General features: G+C 41.2%; 1 protein-coding gene across 1 annotated transcript in view; it reads left to right on the forward strand.

Moving 5' to 3' along the window:
* Positions 1-9,629: 9,629 nt before the first annotated feature.
* The window catches only part of DSCAM (DS cell adhesion molecule), a 558,550-nt gene continuing 548,071 nt past the window's right edge, over positions 9,630-20,108 (forward strand). The window contains exon 1 of the mRNA XM_077813965.1: positions 9,630-9,648. Coding sequence (XP_077670091.1) covers positions 9,630-9,648 — 19 coding nt within the window. The remainder of the gene's footprint in view (positions 9,649-20,108) is intronic.

Here is a 20,108-nt window from a genome sequence, read left to right on the forward strand (position 1 = left end):
ATCGGAGAGTTTAGGTAAAGGTGAGTTAACTGTGTGAATTTCGGACCTGAGTTAACTGAAAATGTCTTTCCTCTTATAAAAAGAAAAGGAGTACTTGTGGCACCTTAGAGACTAACCAATTTATTTGAGCATGAGCTTTCGTGAGCTACAGCTCACTAACACGGCTGTTACTCTGAAACCTTTCCTCTTATACTTGTGACTCAGTGAAGTTTTCTGTCATCAACAGACGGGAATATCTCTGGAGCAAAGCCCACCCTCTTGAAGTTAAGATTAGTCTAGAAACAAAACACCCTGGTCTGTGCAGAATGTTTGTAGCATACAAAAGAGGCTGAACTTAGCTGTAATCTGTTCAAAGGTAGATGTATTTTGGTAGTGGGGTAGCCAGTGACTGACCTTCACAAGTCCAGCAGAGATTGTAGGGCCATTGTCAGTCTTTCCAAATCTTTGCCTGACAAACTAACTCTGGAATCAGATTGATTTAGGAACTCTTTTGGGGGCTCATGTAAGTGGAGATTGCATTCTATTTTCATTACTGTTTTGAGACCAAAAACCATCTTGTTGTGGGGTTTTAAAAGGTTTGTTTTTTTCTTTGAGCGATTGCATATATCCATTCCACTTCAGGTGTGTGATCCCTAGTGCACTGTTGTCTGAGACTTTCCCCTCAGTGGTACCAGTCGGGGCAGTGCGTATGCCTTCTGTTGCCTCATGCTGTTGTGTGGTGGTATAAAATGCAGAGGTTCCCTGACCATCCTCAGTTCCTTCTTACTGCCTGTGACAGTTGTTGGAGTGTGTTAATAGGAGCATAAGAATGACCATATTGGGCCAAACCAATGGTCCATCTAGCCCAGTATCCTGTCTTCCAACAGTGGCCAGTGCCAGGTGCTTCGGAGGGAATGAACAGAACAGGGCAACTATCGAGTGATCCATTCCCTATTATCCAGTCTGAGCTTCTAGCAGACAGAGATTTAGGAAGACTCAGAGCATTGGACTGTGTCCCTGACTATCTTGGCTTCTAGCCATTGGTGGACTTATCCTCTGTGAATTTATTTAATTCTTTTTTGAACCTGGTTATACCTTTGGCCTTCACAACATCCCCCAGCAAGGAGTTCTAGAAGTTGACTGCGAGTATGAATCAGAACCCTACTTTGTAATAAGCAGATGAATTTCTAGATTCCCCCCTACCGTGCTTTTGTAAAAGTTCCAAGTAACGGTTACTTAAAGTTAACATTCTCGTGTGAACTCTGAGAACAAATTTATGATTTTTTTTGGATTTGTATTGTACTTAAGAAACATACCTGCTCATCTTTCTTCTCATGTTCATCTTCCATGGGTTTTTCGGGCGAGAAAAGATACTGTAATCTAATCTGACCTCCTGCATAACAGAGGCCATAGATTTCAGAGTAGCAGCCGTGTTAGTCTGTATTCGCAAAAAGAAAAGGAGTACTTGTGGCACCTTAGAGACTAACCAATTTTTTTGAGCATAAGCTTTCGTGAGCTACAGCTCACTTCATCGGATGCATAAAGTGGAAAGTACAGTGAGGAGATTTTATATATACACATAGACCATGAAAAAAATATACGTTGTAAGGAGAGTGATCACTTAAGATGAGCTATTACCAGCAGGAGAGTGGGGTGGGGGGAGAGAAAACCTTTTGAAGTGATAATCAAGGTGGGCCATTTCCAGCACATTTCTAGGAGTTAACAAGAATGTCTGAGGAACAGTGGGGGGGAATAAACAAGGGGAAATAGTTTCACTTAGTATAATGACTCAACCACTCCCAGTCTCTATTCAAGCCTAAGTTAATTGTATCCAATTTGCAAATTAATTCCAATTCAGCAGTCTCTCGTTGGAGTCTGTTTTCAAAGTTTTTTTGTTGAAGGATACTCACTTTGAAGAAACAGATTGACAGAGCCAGAAGAGTACCCAGAGGTCACCTACTACAAAGAAAATAACAACAAAGAAAATAACAGAACACCACTAGCCATCACCTTCAGCCCCCAACTAATACCTCTCCAACGCATTATCAAGGATCTACAACCTATCCTGAAGGACGACCCATCACTCTCTCAAATCTTGGGAGACAGGCCAGTCCTTGCCTACAGACAGCCCCCCAACCTGAAGCAAATATTCACCAGCAACCACACACCACACAACAGAACCACTAACCCAGGAACCTATCCTTGCAACAAAGCCCGTTGCCAACTGTGTCCACATATCCATTCAGGGGACACCATCATAGGGCCTAATCACATCAGCCACACTATCAGAGGCTCGTTCACCTGCACATCTACCAATGTGATATATGCCATCATGTGCCAGCAATGCCCCTCTGCCATGTACATTGGCCAAACTGGACAGTCTCTACGTAAAAGAATAAATGGACACAAATCAGATGTCAAGAATTATAACATTCATAAACCAGTTGGAGAACACTTCAATCTCTCTGGTCACTCGATTTTGATCTCAAAGTGAGTATCCTTCAACAAAAAAACTTCGAAAACAGACTCCAAGGAGAGACTGCTGAATTGGAATTAATTTGCAAATTGGATACAATTAACTTAGGCTTGAATAGAGACTGGGAGTGGTTGAGTCATTATACTAAGTGAAACTATTTCCCCTTGTTTATTCCGTCCCCCCCGCCCTCACTGTTCCTCAGACGTTCTTGTTAACTCCTGGAAATGTGCTGGAAATGGCCCACCTTGATTATCACTTCAAAAGGTTTTCTCTCCCCCCACCCCACTCTCCTGCTGGTAATAGCTCATCTTAAGTGATCACTCTCCTTACAGTGTATATTTTTTTCATGGTCTGTGTGTATATATAAAATCTCCTCACTGTACTTTCCACTTTATGCATCCGATGAAGTGAGCTGTAGCTCACGAAAGCTTATGCTCAAATAAATTGGTTAGTCTGTAAGAGGCCATAGACTTTCACCCAATGACTCTTGCATCTAGTCCAGTGGTTGAACTAAAGCATATTTCTTACAAAGGCAGCCAATCTTGATTTAAAGACCCCTTAAGCGATTAATAATTTATCTAACCCTGTGGGGTGCTGTTCCAATGGTTAATAACCCTCAATTAAAAAAAAATGTATGTAATTTCCATTTTGAACTTTGCAGATTTCAGCTTTCAGTAATACTGTGGCTGAAATGATTTACACCTGCTTCTCATGAAATCCTGTAGTTGAGAGCACTCGGGATGTAGCATTTGTGAGGAAGGCCTAACTGAGCAATGACCATAACCCTGTTTATTTTTGAATTTGTGGACGGTGACTTGTGAGAGCTGTATAACCCCTTGTATGAGAATCAACTCTGTCATGGAAAAAAGATGTAGGATATGGGGTTCAGCAATCAGCCTAAATCTGTAATTCTGAATCTCTTTAAGTGTGAATTTCAGATATGAGGCCAGCATAATGTGCTTTCTGTTGTCCCTTCTCTTACTTTCAATCGGTCCCCACACGCTCCTTTTCCTCTTCTTGGTCTGTGTCCCCTTCTTCCTGTTGTTTCTTTCATTTCCCTCCCTCCCTGCCTTCTTCCCCTTTAACACCCTTCTTCTCCCTGACTCCACTTCTGATGATAAAACAGTAGTAGAGATATGCACCACCTCCTGCAGGAACACACTAGTAACTGCTTGTGAAGGATGTTTTTATGGGGAAGAGATGTGACACTGACTCAGGCTTGTAGGATCAGCTGCAATGCAACCTTATCTTCTCTGAGATTCCAAACTGCACTTGAGGCCGGCATAACAGGCATCGCTGTGCTACAGAGATAGCAACAGTGCCCTAAGTTATTGTGGTTAATTAGAAAATGGGGTAACCAGACATAAGTAGGTCACTTTTGTTTAGAAATGCCATTGGGCAAAAACAGGTAGCAGTCTGCAGATATTTCAGTATGCTCGCTCAGACATTTTGTAGTTTTAAAGCCTACTTGTTTCAAAAACTAAACCGCAGCTTTGATATATTTTTATTGAAAGTCATTTTTCAGAAATATGTCCAAGTGTGGATGCCTCCTGTTACACATTGGTGAGATAATTAGGGGGACTGAATATTTGACAACATTGTTTGCAGTGGTGGTGTAGCCATGTTGGTGCCAGGATATTAGAGACGCAAGGTGGGTGACATAATATCTTTTACTGTAAGCTTTCGAATTGACGCATACCTGAAGAGCTCTGTGTAAGATCGAAAATTCGTCTCTCTCACCAACAGAAGTTGGTTCAATAAAAGATATTACCTCACCCAACTTGCCTCTCTATCTGACCATGTATTTTTTTATATTAATCTTTCCTACGCAAACAAACATACTTCATGGCAAATGTCTGTCTGGAAGAGGCATCTGTATTTTGAGAATCAACTGAGAGGAGGGCACTACAGTCAGTTGTCCTAATGGCACAATCTTCTTCAGAATAAAGGCATCTTCTCTGATGTGTATTGTCCTCACTTCCCACCAGTTCACTTCCCAGTTCACATTGTTTAGCTGACGGCTCCACTGTGGCCATGTGATTCAAACTCAAATTCACTGTTTTTTGTTTTTGTTTTGTTTTAATTCCTGGAATCCGTTTGTTTCTTTCCCCCTCCCCTCTCATTTCAGGTGAATAGTGCTGTACAGACACTATAGTTGCAGTACATGACCTCTGTCTGAATAAAACCCATTAGCAAAGGGGACAAAGTCTGCCAACAAATGTTCGTGTGCGGTTTCCACTAATTATGATGAGATAGGAATGCATGTATCCAGGGCTGAATTTGGTGCATTGGGTAAAATAGATATGCTGGTGTGGCAGTAGCAGTCTCTTCTCTTCAGCGATCTACAGGAGTGTTTGTTTTCCATAAAACATTTTTATATTTATATTTTATAATCTTTCCCAGAGGCCTCTTCTCCCTTCCTCCATCCCACCCTCCCATCTTGCATGTATACCCCCTGTCTTTCAGACCCTTCCTTATCACCGAATTAACTGAAGCTGATTTCCTGCTGCCCTTGTCCCTAGACCTACTCCTCTGTTTTCAGATTTAAAATGCGAGAGCTGCTTTTGTTCACCATAAGATAGTGTGCTATAAATATGATCCATTGTCATTTGCATTCCATTACTTTACATCAGCTGTATTCCTATTGACAAGATGTCAGATGCACAATAATCCAGTACATTTTCACATCAATAATAATTCAGCATTTTATCCTGATGGCAGTCTTAACAGAGGAATTTTGAAACCATATGTTATAAATGGTGGTATGAAACCTTAATATTAACATTCAACTGTGCTGCGTGTTCCTTTCAGGTTTCTAGTGTGCTGTGCATCACTTTTCATTAAGTTTCAGAATGTTATGTAGCTGCTCTTTAACATATTTTACTCTTTAGTGGGTTAAAACCAATGAGACAGAAGAATTTATTTTGGCTTTTCCACATTGCCCATCGGGATGGGGGAGGACTCCAACTTTCCTTGGAGTTGGTCTAATTGCTACTTATTAAAAATAATGAACTATTTTACCAGTTATACTTTCTGCTGTAGATTTAATTAGCATTTTCCCTCCTTTTGCTAGGCTGATAGAGCTGAGAGGAGGGAAACTGAAGCAATTTGAAACCTTGTTAGAAATTTATGAAGTGCTAAAATGTTTTATTCCCAGAGGCTGGTTTGCCAGCTGTCACTGGTAAGCCATTCGCTGCCTGCCTGTGCGTATGTCTGTGATAGCAAGGGGAGGCAGTAGGCCACAGTCAACAAGAGCATGTACATCATTTGGCAGATTATACACTCCTTAATTAGCAGGAAGTAGAGTGAAACTAATTATTTTTCTCCACAATTGACCAATGACATTTCAGAGGAGGACGGATGTGGCATTGGATGAGGGAAGGGCATGGTGATCCTCCAGCTTTCAAATGATAAATGTGTCATTATATGATTCCAGTAAGCTGTTAACCTTGTGTACATGCTAGAAAGGAAAAACTTTCAGATCCTTATGTTTTATTCTGTACGGGACTGACTTTTTTTTGTGTTGATACTTAACTTGTGAAAACTTTCTAACACATAAGTAGAACCAGGTTGTGAAACCGAATTCTTTTGATTGCAGGACAAGTTTATGGGTGTGTTGATTGCTGTTGCTCACACACTAAGGCTTAAATTCTGTGCTTAGATGTACATGCATACCCCAATTCACTTCTTTGAAGAATCAGTCCCTATAGCTGGTTCTGATGGACTATTTATCCAGAAAAGCCAGCTTGTGGCATTTAAAAGGATAAGCAGTTTATTCGGAGATTTAATGCTGGTTTTTATTTTAGATTTCATTAAACAAAACACAAATCAATCTGCTTCCATTTTAGAATAAACCATTCCTCATTTGCATGCAAGGCAGGTGCCCCTTAACGGAATATGTGAACATAGCATCTTGAAAATCACAAGGCTGACCTTTAAAGTCCATTTCTATCTATGCATTTTTTAAGAAAAGACTTTTACAAGATCAGTTCAAAGACCTTTTTATCTAAGTGGAGTCACTTGAAGTACTTGCATGGAAACATATTACTAGAAGAAAAACTACTAGCAAATGGATATGGGAGAATTTAGAAAACCAAAAATAGCAGCTTTCCCTTACCCTTAAAACCAGAAAGAGATGAGATTTTGCTTTCTATAATTTTTCTTCTTACAGATTAAAAGTATTACCTTACAGTCTTAAATATGCCTAGAAATGTCCTTCTGGGTCATTAGTCTACCTTTTGGCATGGAGCAAGATATGTTTTCCTATGCTAGTCCCTCAAGTGTTTTATTGATCATGCTCTTAACACCTCTAATGACAATGTGCCAGCTACCTCCCTAGACAGATCATTTCTTTGCCTAATTACCGTTGGTTAGAAAAAGCATCATATGTAACTTGATTTTTTTTCTCTCCTAATTTGGTTTCAAGGCATTTGTTCCTCATTATGTCATTCCCAATTATTGGAGATGAGCTTGCAAAAATCCTAATCCCTGAGAGATAAAGTGAAGGAGGAGAAAAGGGGGCTGGGGACAACCCAACAGGAAAGGCATTTAAATCTAAGTCATGTAAATATTCTGAGAACTCTCTTTTGCGTGTGTGTGTAATATATAAACATATATGTGGACAACATATTTCTCGCAAATACGTATGATTAAAGTATATGCATTTTTAAATGAAATGAAATATCTTTACAAAGAAACCATTTTAATGGTTTTACTATTAATCAAAAGGAGCAACAATTGGCTTTTGTATACAGAAGGTTAGTTTGTAGTCATTCTACCTATTTCTTAGGGCTCCTGAATTGTGTGTGGGGGTATTTATTTTAAGGTTTGACTTTTGATTTTTGAATGCTTGTTGTTGGCAATACTGGGCATAACAACTCTTACTGAACCTATAAAACTCAATAATTAGGGTACATACTCATGAATCCTGTTGACTGCCATTTTATCTAATAACTATTTACGTATATACAGACATCTCTCATTTACAGAGCACTTTTGTAACTAGAGCAATCGGTGCTAGAAGCCGCAAAGGTGTTTGGGTTAGCACAGAAAGGAGTGATAATTATGTAACAAGTCTCTCTCAGTATATAAGTTCATAGCGTAATCCGCTTCCCTCTAACCCCAACCAGCTGGGCTGCAGATGGATGTGGTTTGAGAAACACTGGAGGAAAATAAAACAAACTATCTGTCTTGGAGAGTGGAGTTCCCTGTTGGCAGTAGAACTGGTCTAAATGAGGGATTTCCAGTTTGTGAGAAACGTTTTGTGTGTTTTCAATATTTGTTTTTATTCTGAATCAGACTCGGGAGTATGGAAGCTCCGAGGCCCTCAGTATGGGGCCTGTCGCATGGTGGGGTTGCCCGAGAGCCACAGACACAGGCTTCTAGCTCCATGACAAAGGTCTTAAAAGTCCTGAGAAGCTCTGGCTCAAGCTGGGATTCTCAGGGCTTCCAGTTGCATGATAGGGAGATGAGCCCTGGTTAGAACCTGGGCTTTGAGAGGCTTTTAGGGTTCTGGCTCCAGAGCAGGGAGTCTGGAAGCCCTGGCATGGTGGGGCTGCCCAAAAGTTGTGGACCCTGGAAGACCAGTGTCCCCAGCAATCAGGTGAGCGTTAATTCACCATGTCTTTGATTCACTTAAAATTCTTGGAACCCATGATGTTTCAACAAAAACGCAACATTGGGTTCTAGGAATCAACATTTCTGATAAAACTGTTTCATTGGACCATTTCCAGCTGGCTCTAATTAGCTGCTCTAGCAGAGAGAGGCACGGTGGGGTGGGATCTCTGGCTGCACTAAAGCTTTGTGTTTTTGACAATGTGCTCTCCCCTCATGCTACAATATCTTATGACTATTGCCAGGTCATGAAAAATCCACTCGCTTCTCAACAGTAGTAAATGGGAAGCTTTTTTCCTTGCGAGAGGAGGAGAAAAGGGTAGGTGGCTTCTGGAAAAATCTAAACTGTAATAACTTGCGAAGAAGAAGTTGGTTCTTAAACAGTGAGCAGGTCGTTGCAGTTATATTGTTCTTTGTTTTCTAGCGAGAAAAACCTGCAAAAAAGAATAAAAGTGAAGATTTCATGAGCGAGCACAGAATATGTGCCTGCTGTGCAGCCTACCTCGAGTTTTTAGAACAAAATGCATTTTGAGAGCATAAGAAAGAGTATCACCATTGTAGCGCAGTGTACTAAGCATGGAAGTTAGAACAATTTACCAAAACTTTCTAACCTAAGCTCTGTTACAGAATCTCTCTGCAGCCAGGATCAAATACCTTCACTTTTCTTCCTTCGCTTTCACATCTTTAAACGGAGCTAATCCGTACACTGGAGCGTTGTGGTAGTGGTGCTTAATGTAAAGGCTTGATTTACCAGTGGAAGTCGGCGTAATGCAGGTGGTAATGTGATGTAACTTGGCGGCTACTCTTTGGAAGCTGGCGTAAAATGTGATTTACTATGTCAGATAGTCTTGCAGAATTCAATTTTTATTTTTTATAAGTAAAATGGATAATATGTTTGGCTTCAAGCTTTTCAAATTTTTATTTAAATTTTTACAGTTGCAGGAAATTATGGGTGGAGAGTCAGACAACGTGAGGGGCCAGACAACTATTTAATAACAGTAGATATTGAGGTTCAAGAAGTTAAAGCTTTATAACTGTTAAAACAGAAATTGTCAATGTCCCATGTCAAAATATAGAAAGTAACTATCTTTAAGTCAAATTCTAATAAGTTCTCAGCAGCATTATTCTCTGCCAGTCTGTAAATTCTGATTATTATTATTACTGATGAAAATATTTTTTCCTTGGTTTGTGTGTGTATGGCGAAATTCACATTTACCAGCTTTTACCAATAAAAAAATCTAATCCTTCCAAGCCTAGTTATAGATGAGCGCTCTTAAATACTGAACTGAATTATGGGGAAAGGATGCTGTCTACAGCTGCTCAGGAACTCTTCAATTAAACATGTTTTTCATCTGAAAATACCAATTAATTGAAACCTAATCTTTTTGCTGTTTATGCATTGGTTTTGACAAATTTTCCAGGAAGATTTCTTAGGTCTAGGTGAAGTTTCTGGTCGGAGACAGATGTACCTCAGCCAAGAGACTTGGTGGTTAGGGCACATGCCTGGGATGCAGGAGGTGCAGGATTCCTTGTCTGAATCCAGCAAAGCAGGGACTAGAACATGGGTCTTACATACCCAGGTGAGTGCCCTAGCCACTGAGCTATTGGCTATCTAGGGTGAGTCTCTTTCTTCCATGGTTCTTCATGAACATTTTTGAAAGATCTCATTTTCATTCCCTAGCAGAACAAAAACAAATTCCACAACCCCAAAACACTGCAAAATAAATTTGTTATTGTCCCGCAAGCCATCACGGTTTGTGGAGAGAAGTCAAAAGGCAGGGCTACACCTGTTGGCATAGGCAGGGGGCAGTTTTCAACCCTTTGTGCCAATGAGGGTAAATATGAGCTCAACATGCCTGAAGTTCTGTATAGGTGGAAAATTCAAGTGGAGAGAGTATGATGAATGACAGAGACAAGCAAATGCAAGGAGGTGGGACAGAGAGATGAGAATGCAGGGAGAAAAGGGGACAGTACAGAAGAGGAGCAAGGGGAAAGACGCTAATATGGGAGAGTGTCAGCACCAGAGGAGGGGGTGAATATGAAAAGGACAGAGGGGCATGGAGAGAGAGAGAAGAGAGAGAATGGAAAAGTTCATACATTCATTTTAACCTGCAAGAAAAAGACCTAGGTGTCACTGTGGACAACTCACTAAAAATATCTGCTCAGTGTATGATGACTGTCAAAAGAGCAAATAAAGGGTTAAGTTTCTGCAAGAAAGGCATAAAGAATAATACTGAAAACATTATAATGACATTGTGTAAACACTGAAATCCTGGTCCCACTGAAATTAATGGCAAAACTGCCATTGACTGCAGTGAGGCCACGATTAGTTCAGTTTTGCTCACCCCCACTCCAAAGGAATTAATAGAAATCCAGACAGAGACAATAAAAGCTATTGCAGGTATGGAGAGACTTCAATAAGACAGGGGAAGAGAGAAATAAGATAATGGATAACTGATTTAGAGCGGGAAGATGATGAGGTGACACGGTTGAGGTGTATAAAACTAGTAAATAGTATGAAGAAAGGAAACAGAGAGTGTCTCATCATTCAATAACTACAGGACACTGAATGAAATTAAAAGAAAATACCACTTTAAGTAATGATGACCTATCCAGTTCACTGCCACACAATATTGTGGAGATAAAGAGCTTAGCTGGATACAAAATAAATCATTCATTTTTATAAATTGGAGAGCTGGTAAATTTCTATCAAAATCAAGAATTGAAAGGGGGAAAATTGTGATATTTGTGTGTGCGGGAGGGAGTTGGGGTGTGTGTGTGTGTGGTTTGTTTTTTTTTCTCTGAAGAGATATAATGAATATTCTCCTCCTCCACCGGTGTATATTTTATTTCTCTTATCCCGAAGAATGGGGGTTGCTATCCATTTAACATTGCTATCCATTTACCATTACTCCAAAGGCTGGTGGCTGAAGTAGTAGGAAGCGCTCTACAAAGGCATATTGTTGCATAACAATCCGTTATGGCAGTTGTGCACCTTCCTGCAGAAGTGTTTGACGTTAGATGCCGTTTCAGACAATGGCTAACTAGGAAGACCACTGTTTACTAAAAGAGAATTGAGAGACTAGGTGTGGTGTGGAGACTGAAGGAGTGGAGAAGGGAAAGGTATAAAGAAATGGAGGAAGGAGGTATGCAAGAAAAGATGTGCACCTTTTGAACTGCTGAATTACATTAAATATACTTTATACTCTTATTGTACTTACCTGAAAGATATCCCAGGTCTCTAAATACGGGGGGAAAGGAATGAGTTAGCTATTATGAACACTTATTTATATTAATATTGAAGGCTACTTTTGATTGTGCAATAAATGAACTGAAGAAAATGACAGTAAAAAAATAACCTAAATTTCACCAGAATTGTTCAAATAATCCTCTGGTTTGGGTGAGGAGAAAGACTAGCAGCCCCCAGACGCTTATCTTATTAAGAAGAAATGGAGTACTTGTGGCACCTTAGAGACTAACCAATTTATTTGAGCATGAGCTTTCGTGAGCTACAGCTCACTTCATCAGATGCATACTGTGGAAACTGAGTTTCCACAGTATGCATCTGATGAAGTGAGCTGTAGCTCACGAAAGCTCATGCTCAAATAAATGAGTTTCCACAGTATGCATCTGATGAAGTGAGCTGTAGCTCACGAAAGCTCATGCTCAAATAAATTGGTTAGTCTCTAAGGTGCCACAAGTACTCCATTTCTTTTTGCGAATACAGACTAACACGGCTGTTACTCTGAAACCTATCTTATTAAGAGAGTTTTCCCTTGAAAAGACAAAGGTTCACACCTCCTGTATGCAGGTGTAATACGTTGTCTTAACCTGTATAATTCATGTGTCCCTCTAGCAATTTGCTGTAGCAATTATGACACCTTGGTACTTACAGCTAGGAAGTTTTTCCTTTTAGCTCAAGTTGTGGGTGTGTGGGTGGGTTTTTTTTGGTACAGAGTTCCTTATTTCGATCCCTGCTGATGACTGTACTGTGTGTATGTGACCACAGTCCTAATAACACTCTGTGCTAAGTAATCATGATTCATAACCTCCTGTTGGTGACTGATGTATGTATGTGACCATAGACAACAACGCTAATAGAGGAGACTGGTAGTGGCCCAGAGTCCACTCTCTTGCCCCTCTTTATTTGTATGTATGTATGTCTACAACTATGTATATGTCAATTAAATCTGGGAGTGGTCCCAAAGAACCTTCTTACAGACCACCTCCAATACCACCAGGCTGGTGCTATGCATGTTGTCGTGTGACCATAGCATTTTCAAATAGGTCTCCAAACAATTATTTGTGGTCCAAATTTAGCTCTAGCCTCTCTTCTTTTTGTCTCCCCTACACTGTTTGAGACTTCCTCTCCCTGCACTAAATTTCTGTCCTGTTATCTGACAGCATTTTCATTATACTTTTTGTACAAAGATCCGAATAGGGTATTTTAAAATGTCCTTGAATTAGCTTTTTAGATTAAATAAACAATTTAAATGCTGCCTTAGATAAATATGCCTGTAAATGAAATAAAGTTGGCAGTCAAATTAATTTGAAAATTGCTTTTTGAATTACATTACTCATAATATCTGAACTACATTACATTGGTGCTGAACTATAAGACCTCGTTCCACTATTGACTCCACAAGACTGATATCACATATATCATCAGCAGAAGAATTCTAGTGGCTCATTTATATAACTTAGGCTCCTCCCTTACCTCAAATAGAGTTTCCTTCCAGTAAATGAATACTGATATCTTTAAACAGACCTCAAATAAACCCTACTTCTAAGGCTATTTTTTCTCCACTGAATGATTGTAGTCCAATTACTTTTTGTCTAGGAACTTCATGGTGTCTGCTGGAAAAAGTGTGTGTGTGTGTGTGTGTGTGTGTGTGTGTGTGTGTGTGTGTGTGTGTGTGTGTGTGTGTGTGTGTGTGTGTGTGTGTGTGTGTGTGTGTGTGTGTGTGTGTGTGTGTGAGAGACAGACAGCCCTCCATAGGAAATCATCAATCTAGACCGGGGTGGGCAAACTTTTTGGCCTGAGGGCCACATCTGGGTATGAAAATTGTATAGTGGGCCATGAATGCTCATGACATTGGGAGTTGCGGTGCGGGAGCTGGTGAGGGCTCCGGCTGGGGGTGCAGGCTCTGTGATCAGTCCAGAAATGAGGAGTTCAGTGTGCGGGAAGGGGCTCCGGGCTGGGGCACAGGGTTGGGGTGTGGGAAGGCAGGGTGAGGGCTCTGGCTGGGGGTGTGGGCTCGGGGTGCAGGAGGGTGCTCTGGGCTGGGACCAAGGGGTTCAGAGGGCAGGAGGGGGGTCAGGGGTGCAGGCTCCTGGCAGCACTTAACTCAAGCAGCTCCCGGAAGCAGGGGCATGTCCTCCCTCCGGCTCCTACATTGAGTCACGGCCAGGCAGCTCTGCATGCTGTCCCATCCGCAGGCGCTGCCCCTGCAGCTTCCATTGGCCATGGTTCCCGGCAAACGGGAGCTGTGGGGGTGGCACTTGGGGTGGGGGCAGTGTGTGGAGCCCCTTGGCTGCCCCTACATTTAGGAACTGGAGAGGGGACATGCCGCTGCTTCCAGGAGCCGCACGGAGCCACGTTACGCAAGGAGCAGGCCAAGCCCTGGACCCTGCTCCCCAGCGGGTGTTCGAGGGCCGGATTAAAATATCTGAAGGGCCACATGCGGCCCCTGGCTGTAGTTTGCCCACCCAGATCTAGTCAAATAAAGCAATATGAAACCCACGAGACAGGGCTGGCTCTAGGTTTTTTGCCGCCCCAAGCAAAAAATTTACCGTCCCAAGCTCCGAGAGTGCAACTGCAAAAAAAAAAAAAAAAAGAATGTCTGGAACGCCGCCCCTTGAAATGTGCCACCTCAGGCACGTGTTTGCTTTTGCTGGTGCTTGGAGCCGGTCCTGCCACAAGAAGCCAGACACGGTTGCACTAAACTGTGCCCTGTTAGGAGAGTTAGTTTTCTTAATGATACTGTACCTTTTCTTCAGAAATATAAGCTACAATCAAACCCACATTCTTCAAATACATTTTTTTTGTTCTTCCCACCACTTCCCTAATTTAAACATAAATGACATTTGTGTCCCTTAAGTAGTTAGTTTGTGTACACTGTGCATGATTCATTAACATAAATATAGTTTGCAGAAAATCTCTAGTAAATTTGAATATCTACAGAACTCTAGTAGAAATATAGATAACACATTTAGTATCTGTTGTATCAATTTTCAGTTTCTGCTGTATCAATTTTCAGTATTAGATATTTAGCAACAATAATTTCATGTTTACACTCTACTCCTTTTTATGAATGTGGTCTATGGTTTGAACTCGTGGTAAAACAGAGCTTTAACCATAAAATCATATCCCCAGATTTGTTTTTCAAAGACCACACCCACACTTCACAAACTTCTTCTCTCTCACACACTCACCCACCAAACAAATGTAAGCAGTTTCTCAGAGAGAGGTTTTCTTATCTCCACGGATCTCCCCAGGAAAGCAAGGCTGTTGTCCTTCTAATCATTTTTAGCTTGCTCTCTAAGAGCTTGTCTAGACAAACAGTGCATGGGAAAATGGGGTGTAGCTCTACAGCACACTAGTGTGTAGTGCACTAACTGTTTGCATGGACCCTGCTATCACTCACTGCAGTTTCCCTAATGTGCTTTTGTAACTCCGACAGACCTCAGTCCTCGGCGGGATCAAACCGGTGATCTCAGTGCATGAGACTCTATCGCATGAGCTAAAAGCGGACTGACTGTTAGCTAACTCTCTCTAAGTGGTCTTGGTGCCACTAGATGGCCAGAACACCACACCCAGGAGTTGTGTGGGTTACCCTTTGATCTTCTTCCATTTTAAAGTGCAATGTTAAAGCATGTCAGCTGGGAGAATATAGACCCCTTGGTGTGGACTGAGAAGAGATTGCTAGGAGTTACAGAGTGGGACATTCAGACTTGCTGGGACCTGACAAGTGGGACACCCCGACAAAGTGGGACCTGCTCAGACTTGCATCATGCCCTCTTTGTTTTTTTTTCCCCTTAAGCTCTAGTAGTATATTGTTGTTAAAGTTCAATTTAAATGTTCAGCTTAGTGAAAAGCAGTAATTAATACCGTGGTTTGTATGCATTCTTCCCAGAAGGTAAGGCATGTTTGTTTATTCATAAGAAGCATGTGCATTGTAAAGATTCCCTAGGGCTAGGAACTGGGAGAAGAAAACCATTTTCAAAGTTCTTGAGGATAAAAAGCAGAGGATTTAAGATCTCAAAACAAATCCCAGTTTAAATTGCCACACCCACTGAAATAGTCAAGACATCAAAACATTATACTTTACATCTGAAGTGATTGCTTTAGAATATAAAATCATGTTACTTTATCAAATTATCACCTTATTTGTTTCTGAGTGGATGTTTTTTAAAATTCAGTTTTACTTGCACAGGGAAACAAATGCTTCTTTTATATTTCTGTCCTTCTGGGTCTATCACCCAATAATGACCTAGGTTCTGAGACTTTTCAGGTAACAATATTCTTTAAGAAAAATGTATGTGGAAAGAAGCCACTTCATTTTTTTTCAAGGTAGCATCTCACTTAATCCAAAAATAAAATAATTTTAAACTCATACTGTCAGATTAAAACTAGGTATTCTTGAGTTACAAAGGTTTCAGAGTAGCAGCCGTGTTAGTCTGTATCCGCAAAAAGAAAAGGAGGATTTGTGGCACCTTAGAGACTAACAAATTTATTTGAGCATAAGCTTTCATGAGCTACAGCTCACTTCATCAGATGCATTCAGTGGAAAATACAGTGGGGAGATTTATATACACAGAGAACACCTTAATTTATGAAACCTGAAACAAAAGCAAAAAATCCTTAATCAGATTATGGTATTTAGCACTGCTTGTTACCTTTTTTTTTTGTTTTCTAAACTTGAACACAACAGTCGATAAATGGGACCTGGGGGTGGCTCAACAGTTTTGAAAAATAGACCACTTTTTATAGGAGTTGAAGTATGGGTTTGAGAAATTACTTAAAAGCACTAAGGTTTGACTCTAAAAACAAAATTAGCCAAAATGTTCAGTATCTCGCACAAAAGAACTTGAAACTGGCTAATGTATTTTATGATGCCTGGGCAGTGGCCCTCCCACTTTTTACTGGCTGTAAGGACAAGTGGCGAGGGAAGCAGCTGGGGCCTTGGGGGGAAGGGATGGCGGTTATTAAAACATGATATTCTGTTCATAAAATTCATACCTTCTAGCAGTATTTTGATTGACTTTTGTCTCTTTTTAATTGTAGAAGTTACAGTTTATGTTTGCTCGCAATTAAGCATTACTTTTGCATGTTTCTATTGTGTTCACTGGTTAGGAGTTGGTGTTCTATCATAGTAGGTCAGTCTGTTGGAGATTTGGAGCTGATACCTGTCTGTAAAGAAGCAGAAGGCCAGAGAAAGGGAAAATGTGGTCTTGGTGGAGGCAGCTGATGGATTTGTCCAGATTCTCTTTTAATTCCTACAAATGAAGAAGAAAATACATTTTGAATAATCATTCCTGAAAATTCATGGTACAACAGAGAGGGGAGGAGGAAAGGGAAAAAGACAGAGCATAATTATCTGAACCAGTAGCCAAAAGTGAGGGGCTGATCAATATGCTCTCAGTACCATAATAAACTTTTCTACACAACATTAGTACAAGCTTCAGAGATGTGAGGGATATTAATCTATACCCCGGCTTTGATGAGAGAGAGAGAGAACCAACCTGAATTCAAAATTTATCTGGGTGAGTAAATGTCAAGGTTCCTCCCCCACTCTGAACTCTAGGGTACAGATGTGGGGACCTGCATGAAAAACCTCCTAAGCTTATCTTTACCAGCTTAGGTCAAAACTTCCCCAAGGTACAAAATATTCCACCCATTGTCCTTGGACTGGCCGCTACCACCACCAAACTAATACTGGTTACTGGGGAAGAGCTGTTTGGACGCGTCCTTCCCCCCAAAATACTTCCCAAAACCTTGCACCCCACTTCCTGGACAAGGTTTGGTAAAAAGCCTCACCAATTTGCCTAGGTGACTACAGACCCAGACCCTTGGATCTTAAGAACAATGAACAATCCTCCCAACACTTGCACCCCCCCTTTCCTGGGAAATGTTGGATAAAAAGCCTCACCAATTTGCATAGGTGACCACAGACCCAAACCCTTGGATCTGAGAACAATGAAAAAGCATTCAGTTTTTTACAAGAAGACTTTTAATAAAAATAGAAGTAAATAGAAATAAAGAAATCCCCCCTGTAAAATCAGGATGGTAGATATCTTACAGGGTAATTAGATTCAAAAACATAGAGAACCCCTCTAGGCAAAACCTTAAGTTACAAAAAAGATACACAGACAGAAATAGTTATTCTATTCAGCACAATTCTTTTCTCAGCCATTTAAAGAAATCATAATCTAACACATACCTAGCTAGATTACTTACTAAAAGTTCTAAGACTCCATTCCTGGTCTATCCCCGGCAAAGACCCAGCATACAGACACACAGACCCTTTGTTTCTCTCTCTCCTCCCAGCTTTTGAAAGTATCTTGTCTCCTCATTGGTCATTTTGGTCAGGTGCCAGCGGGGTTACCTTTAGCTTCTTAACCCTTTACAGGTGAGAGGAGCTTTCCCCTGGCCAGGAGGGATTTCAAAGGGGTTTACCCTTCCCTTTATATTTATGACAGTAAATAAGAGCTACGGTCTTCTGTTTGAACATGTCCTCTGCTTATGGCTTCTTCTCTGTCTGTGCAAGTAGCAAATAGGGCAAGAGTGTATTCAAACTCCTCTCCTGCTGTTGTGTGTGTCTCTCTTTCCCCTCTAAGATTCTGCCAGCTGATCTTAAACCCGCATTTCCTCAGCGTGTGTGCAGACTCCACTAGCTGCATTAATGTCCCCCCATTCATGGGCAAAGTGACCACTTGAAATCCAATACTTTTTGGATCAATCGAAAGCTTTTTCTTTGGCCCAGAAAATTACTCTCATATCATCCTTTGACAGATTAGATCCAGCACTCCCACACAGATGCCTAAATGTCTCCATAATACACAATCAGAAGGATGCTGTTCTAATAGCTTAGTAGTACATCGGAAACTAATGAAACAAATAAACACAGTATGCCATATAGCAATAAATGCATGAAAATGTAGAGTGAAATTCTAGCCCCACTGAAGTCAATGGCAAAATTTCCAGTCGGGTCAGGATTTCATTCAGAGTCCTTAACTCTTCTTCCCTCCTTTCCATTGTGCTTAAGTAGCACATGCTGTGGTTATGTTGCTATTGTTCATTGACTTCTTCTGTCCTGACTGGCTTAACAGAGAAGATTAAGGAGTGTTTGTTGTTTTGAGTTTCTTTGCTATTGCTTCTCTGTTCTACAAACTGAAGACTATGTGTTAAACTAAAAACCCAGAAATCTGTTCAAAAAGGATAAGTTCAAAAGAAGTACCTTTACTACCAATTTGAGGGCCTGATCCTGCACACCATACCACTTCCTACTTCGAGTAATTCCATTGAAGTTATGCAGTTATTCATGGTTGGAAGCCCTTTGCCCGCTAAACCCAGCAACAAAATTGAGACCTTAATTAGTGCTCACAAAATAGAAACAAACAAAAATAAATACATCATAAAGCAAAAGCAAGATATGGGCGTTTTGAAGTGTATAACTTCTACCCTTCTTCTGCCACTGTGTTTTTTCCTCAGAATATATTTTTAGGCACATAGCATGATGTTTACGTATGTATGCACACACAAAAATATATACTCTTGCATATTTCCCGATCTGTCTTTCACTAGCAAGTGTGTGGTCTTCTATGATACGTATTACAGGGTGGGTTGGTTTGTCTGACTGGAAAGGAAGTCTTCTGGTGTGGCTTTTCCTATCTCAGCCTTGTTAGTCAGCGATATGACAATTTTTAAAGGATAGAATTAGTATTAGTTAGTATTAGAATTCTTCATCCCAACATGGGGTCTTCATATCCTTTCAACTATAACACTATAATTTCCACAGATATCTTATTTCAGTGGTCCCCAAACTTTTCATGGTAGTGCTGCCCGCCCTCCCCCTCTCCTCCCACTCCCCACAAAGCCAGGCCATGAATGAGGCCACGGCTGGGAGGGGGGCATGGACAGGGGTAAGGGGGCCGAGGCTGGAGCCACAGGTGTGGGTCCGTCTGGGGTCAGGAGCGAGACTGGGGCTGGGATCAGAGCTGCAGACAGGGGCCGAGGCTGGGGGTGGGACTGGGGTCAGGGCTGGGAATGGAAGCTACAGCCAGGCAGTGGTTGGGGCTGGGACCAGGAGCCAGGGCTGTGGCTGAGGGCGGGGCTGGAGCAGAGCTGGGGGCAGAGCGGGGCTGTGTGACCCTTCCTCCCCGCCCCCTGTGGGGGGTGGCCCTTGGCCCTACCATGATGCACCCCCTGAACGTTTCTCCAGGCCCCCCTAGAGGGACATGCCCCAGAGTTCAGGGACCTCTGCCTTATTTGCACCAGACTAACCTGCCAAAGGTACACGTGGCAGCTGGCATTTTTCTAGACAGCTGGGGCAAAGATGAAGGGTAAAATAATAAGAGGTGGTTAGACATCCTCATGCCAGCTCATAGTCCTGTTCCAGCAGAAAATGCCATTAAATTGTGATAATGATTACACATAATGACTATTTCATACTTTGATTTTGCTTCAAAGATCTTTTATCTCATCATTATTTAGATTTTGAAGTCTGATTTAAAGTATACATTGCTGCCAGTTATATGATGCAGGTACTTAACTAGCCCTGATTAGAAGTACAAGTGAAAAAAAGTATTTTGTCAAATAGGTTCATTTTATTGGGTCTCAGTTATTATTTAATGTGGTTGATGAACTGCAGGTTCAACTTTTAATGAAGACCAACTGCCTTGTTCACATCAACTCATACTGAGTCCCTCAGGCTGAGGGGTAAAAGATGGGTCTCACAGGTCTTTGTTATAAATAATGACTGTGGTGCAGGAGGGCGGCAATGGCATGCCCTTACTAGCATATTTCACCATACCAGTG

The sequence above is a fragment of the Eretmochelys imbricata genome, chromosome 1, assembly GCF_965152235.1.
Source record: "Eretmochelys imbricata isolate rEreImb1 chromosome 1, rEreImb1.hap1, whole genome shotgun sequence".
NCBI classification, from domain to species: domain Eukaryota; kingdom Metazoa; phylum Chordata; order Testudines; family Cheloniidae; genus Eretmochelys; species Eretmochelys imbricata.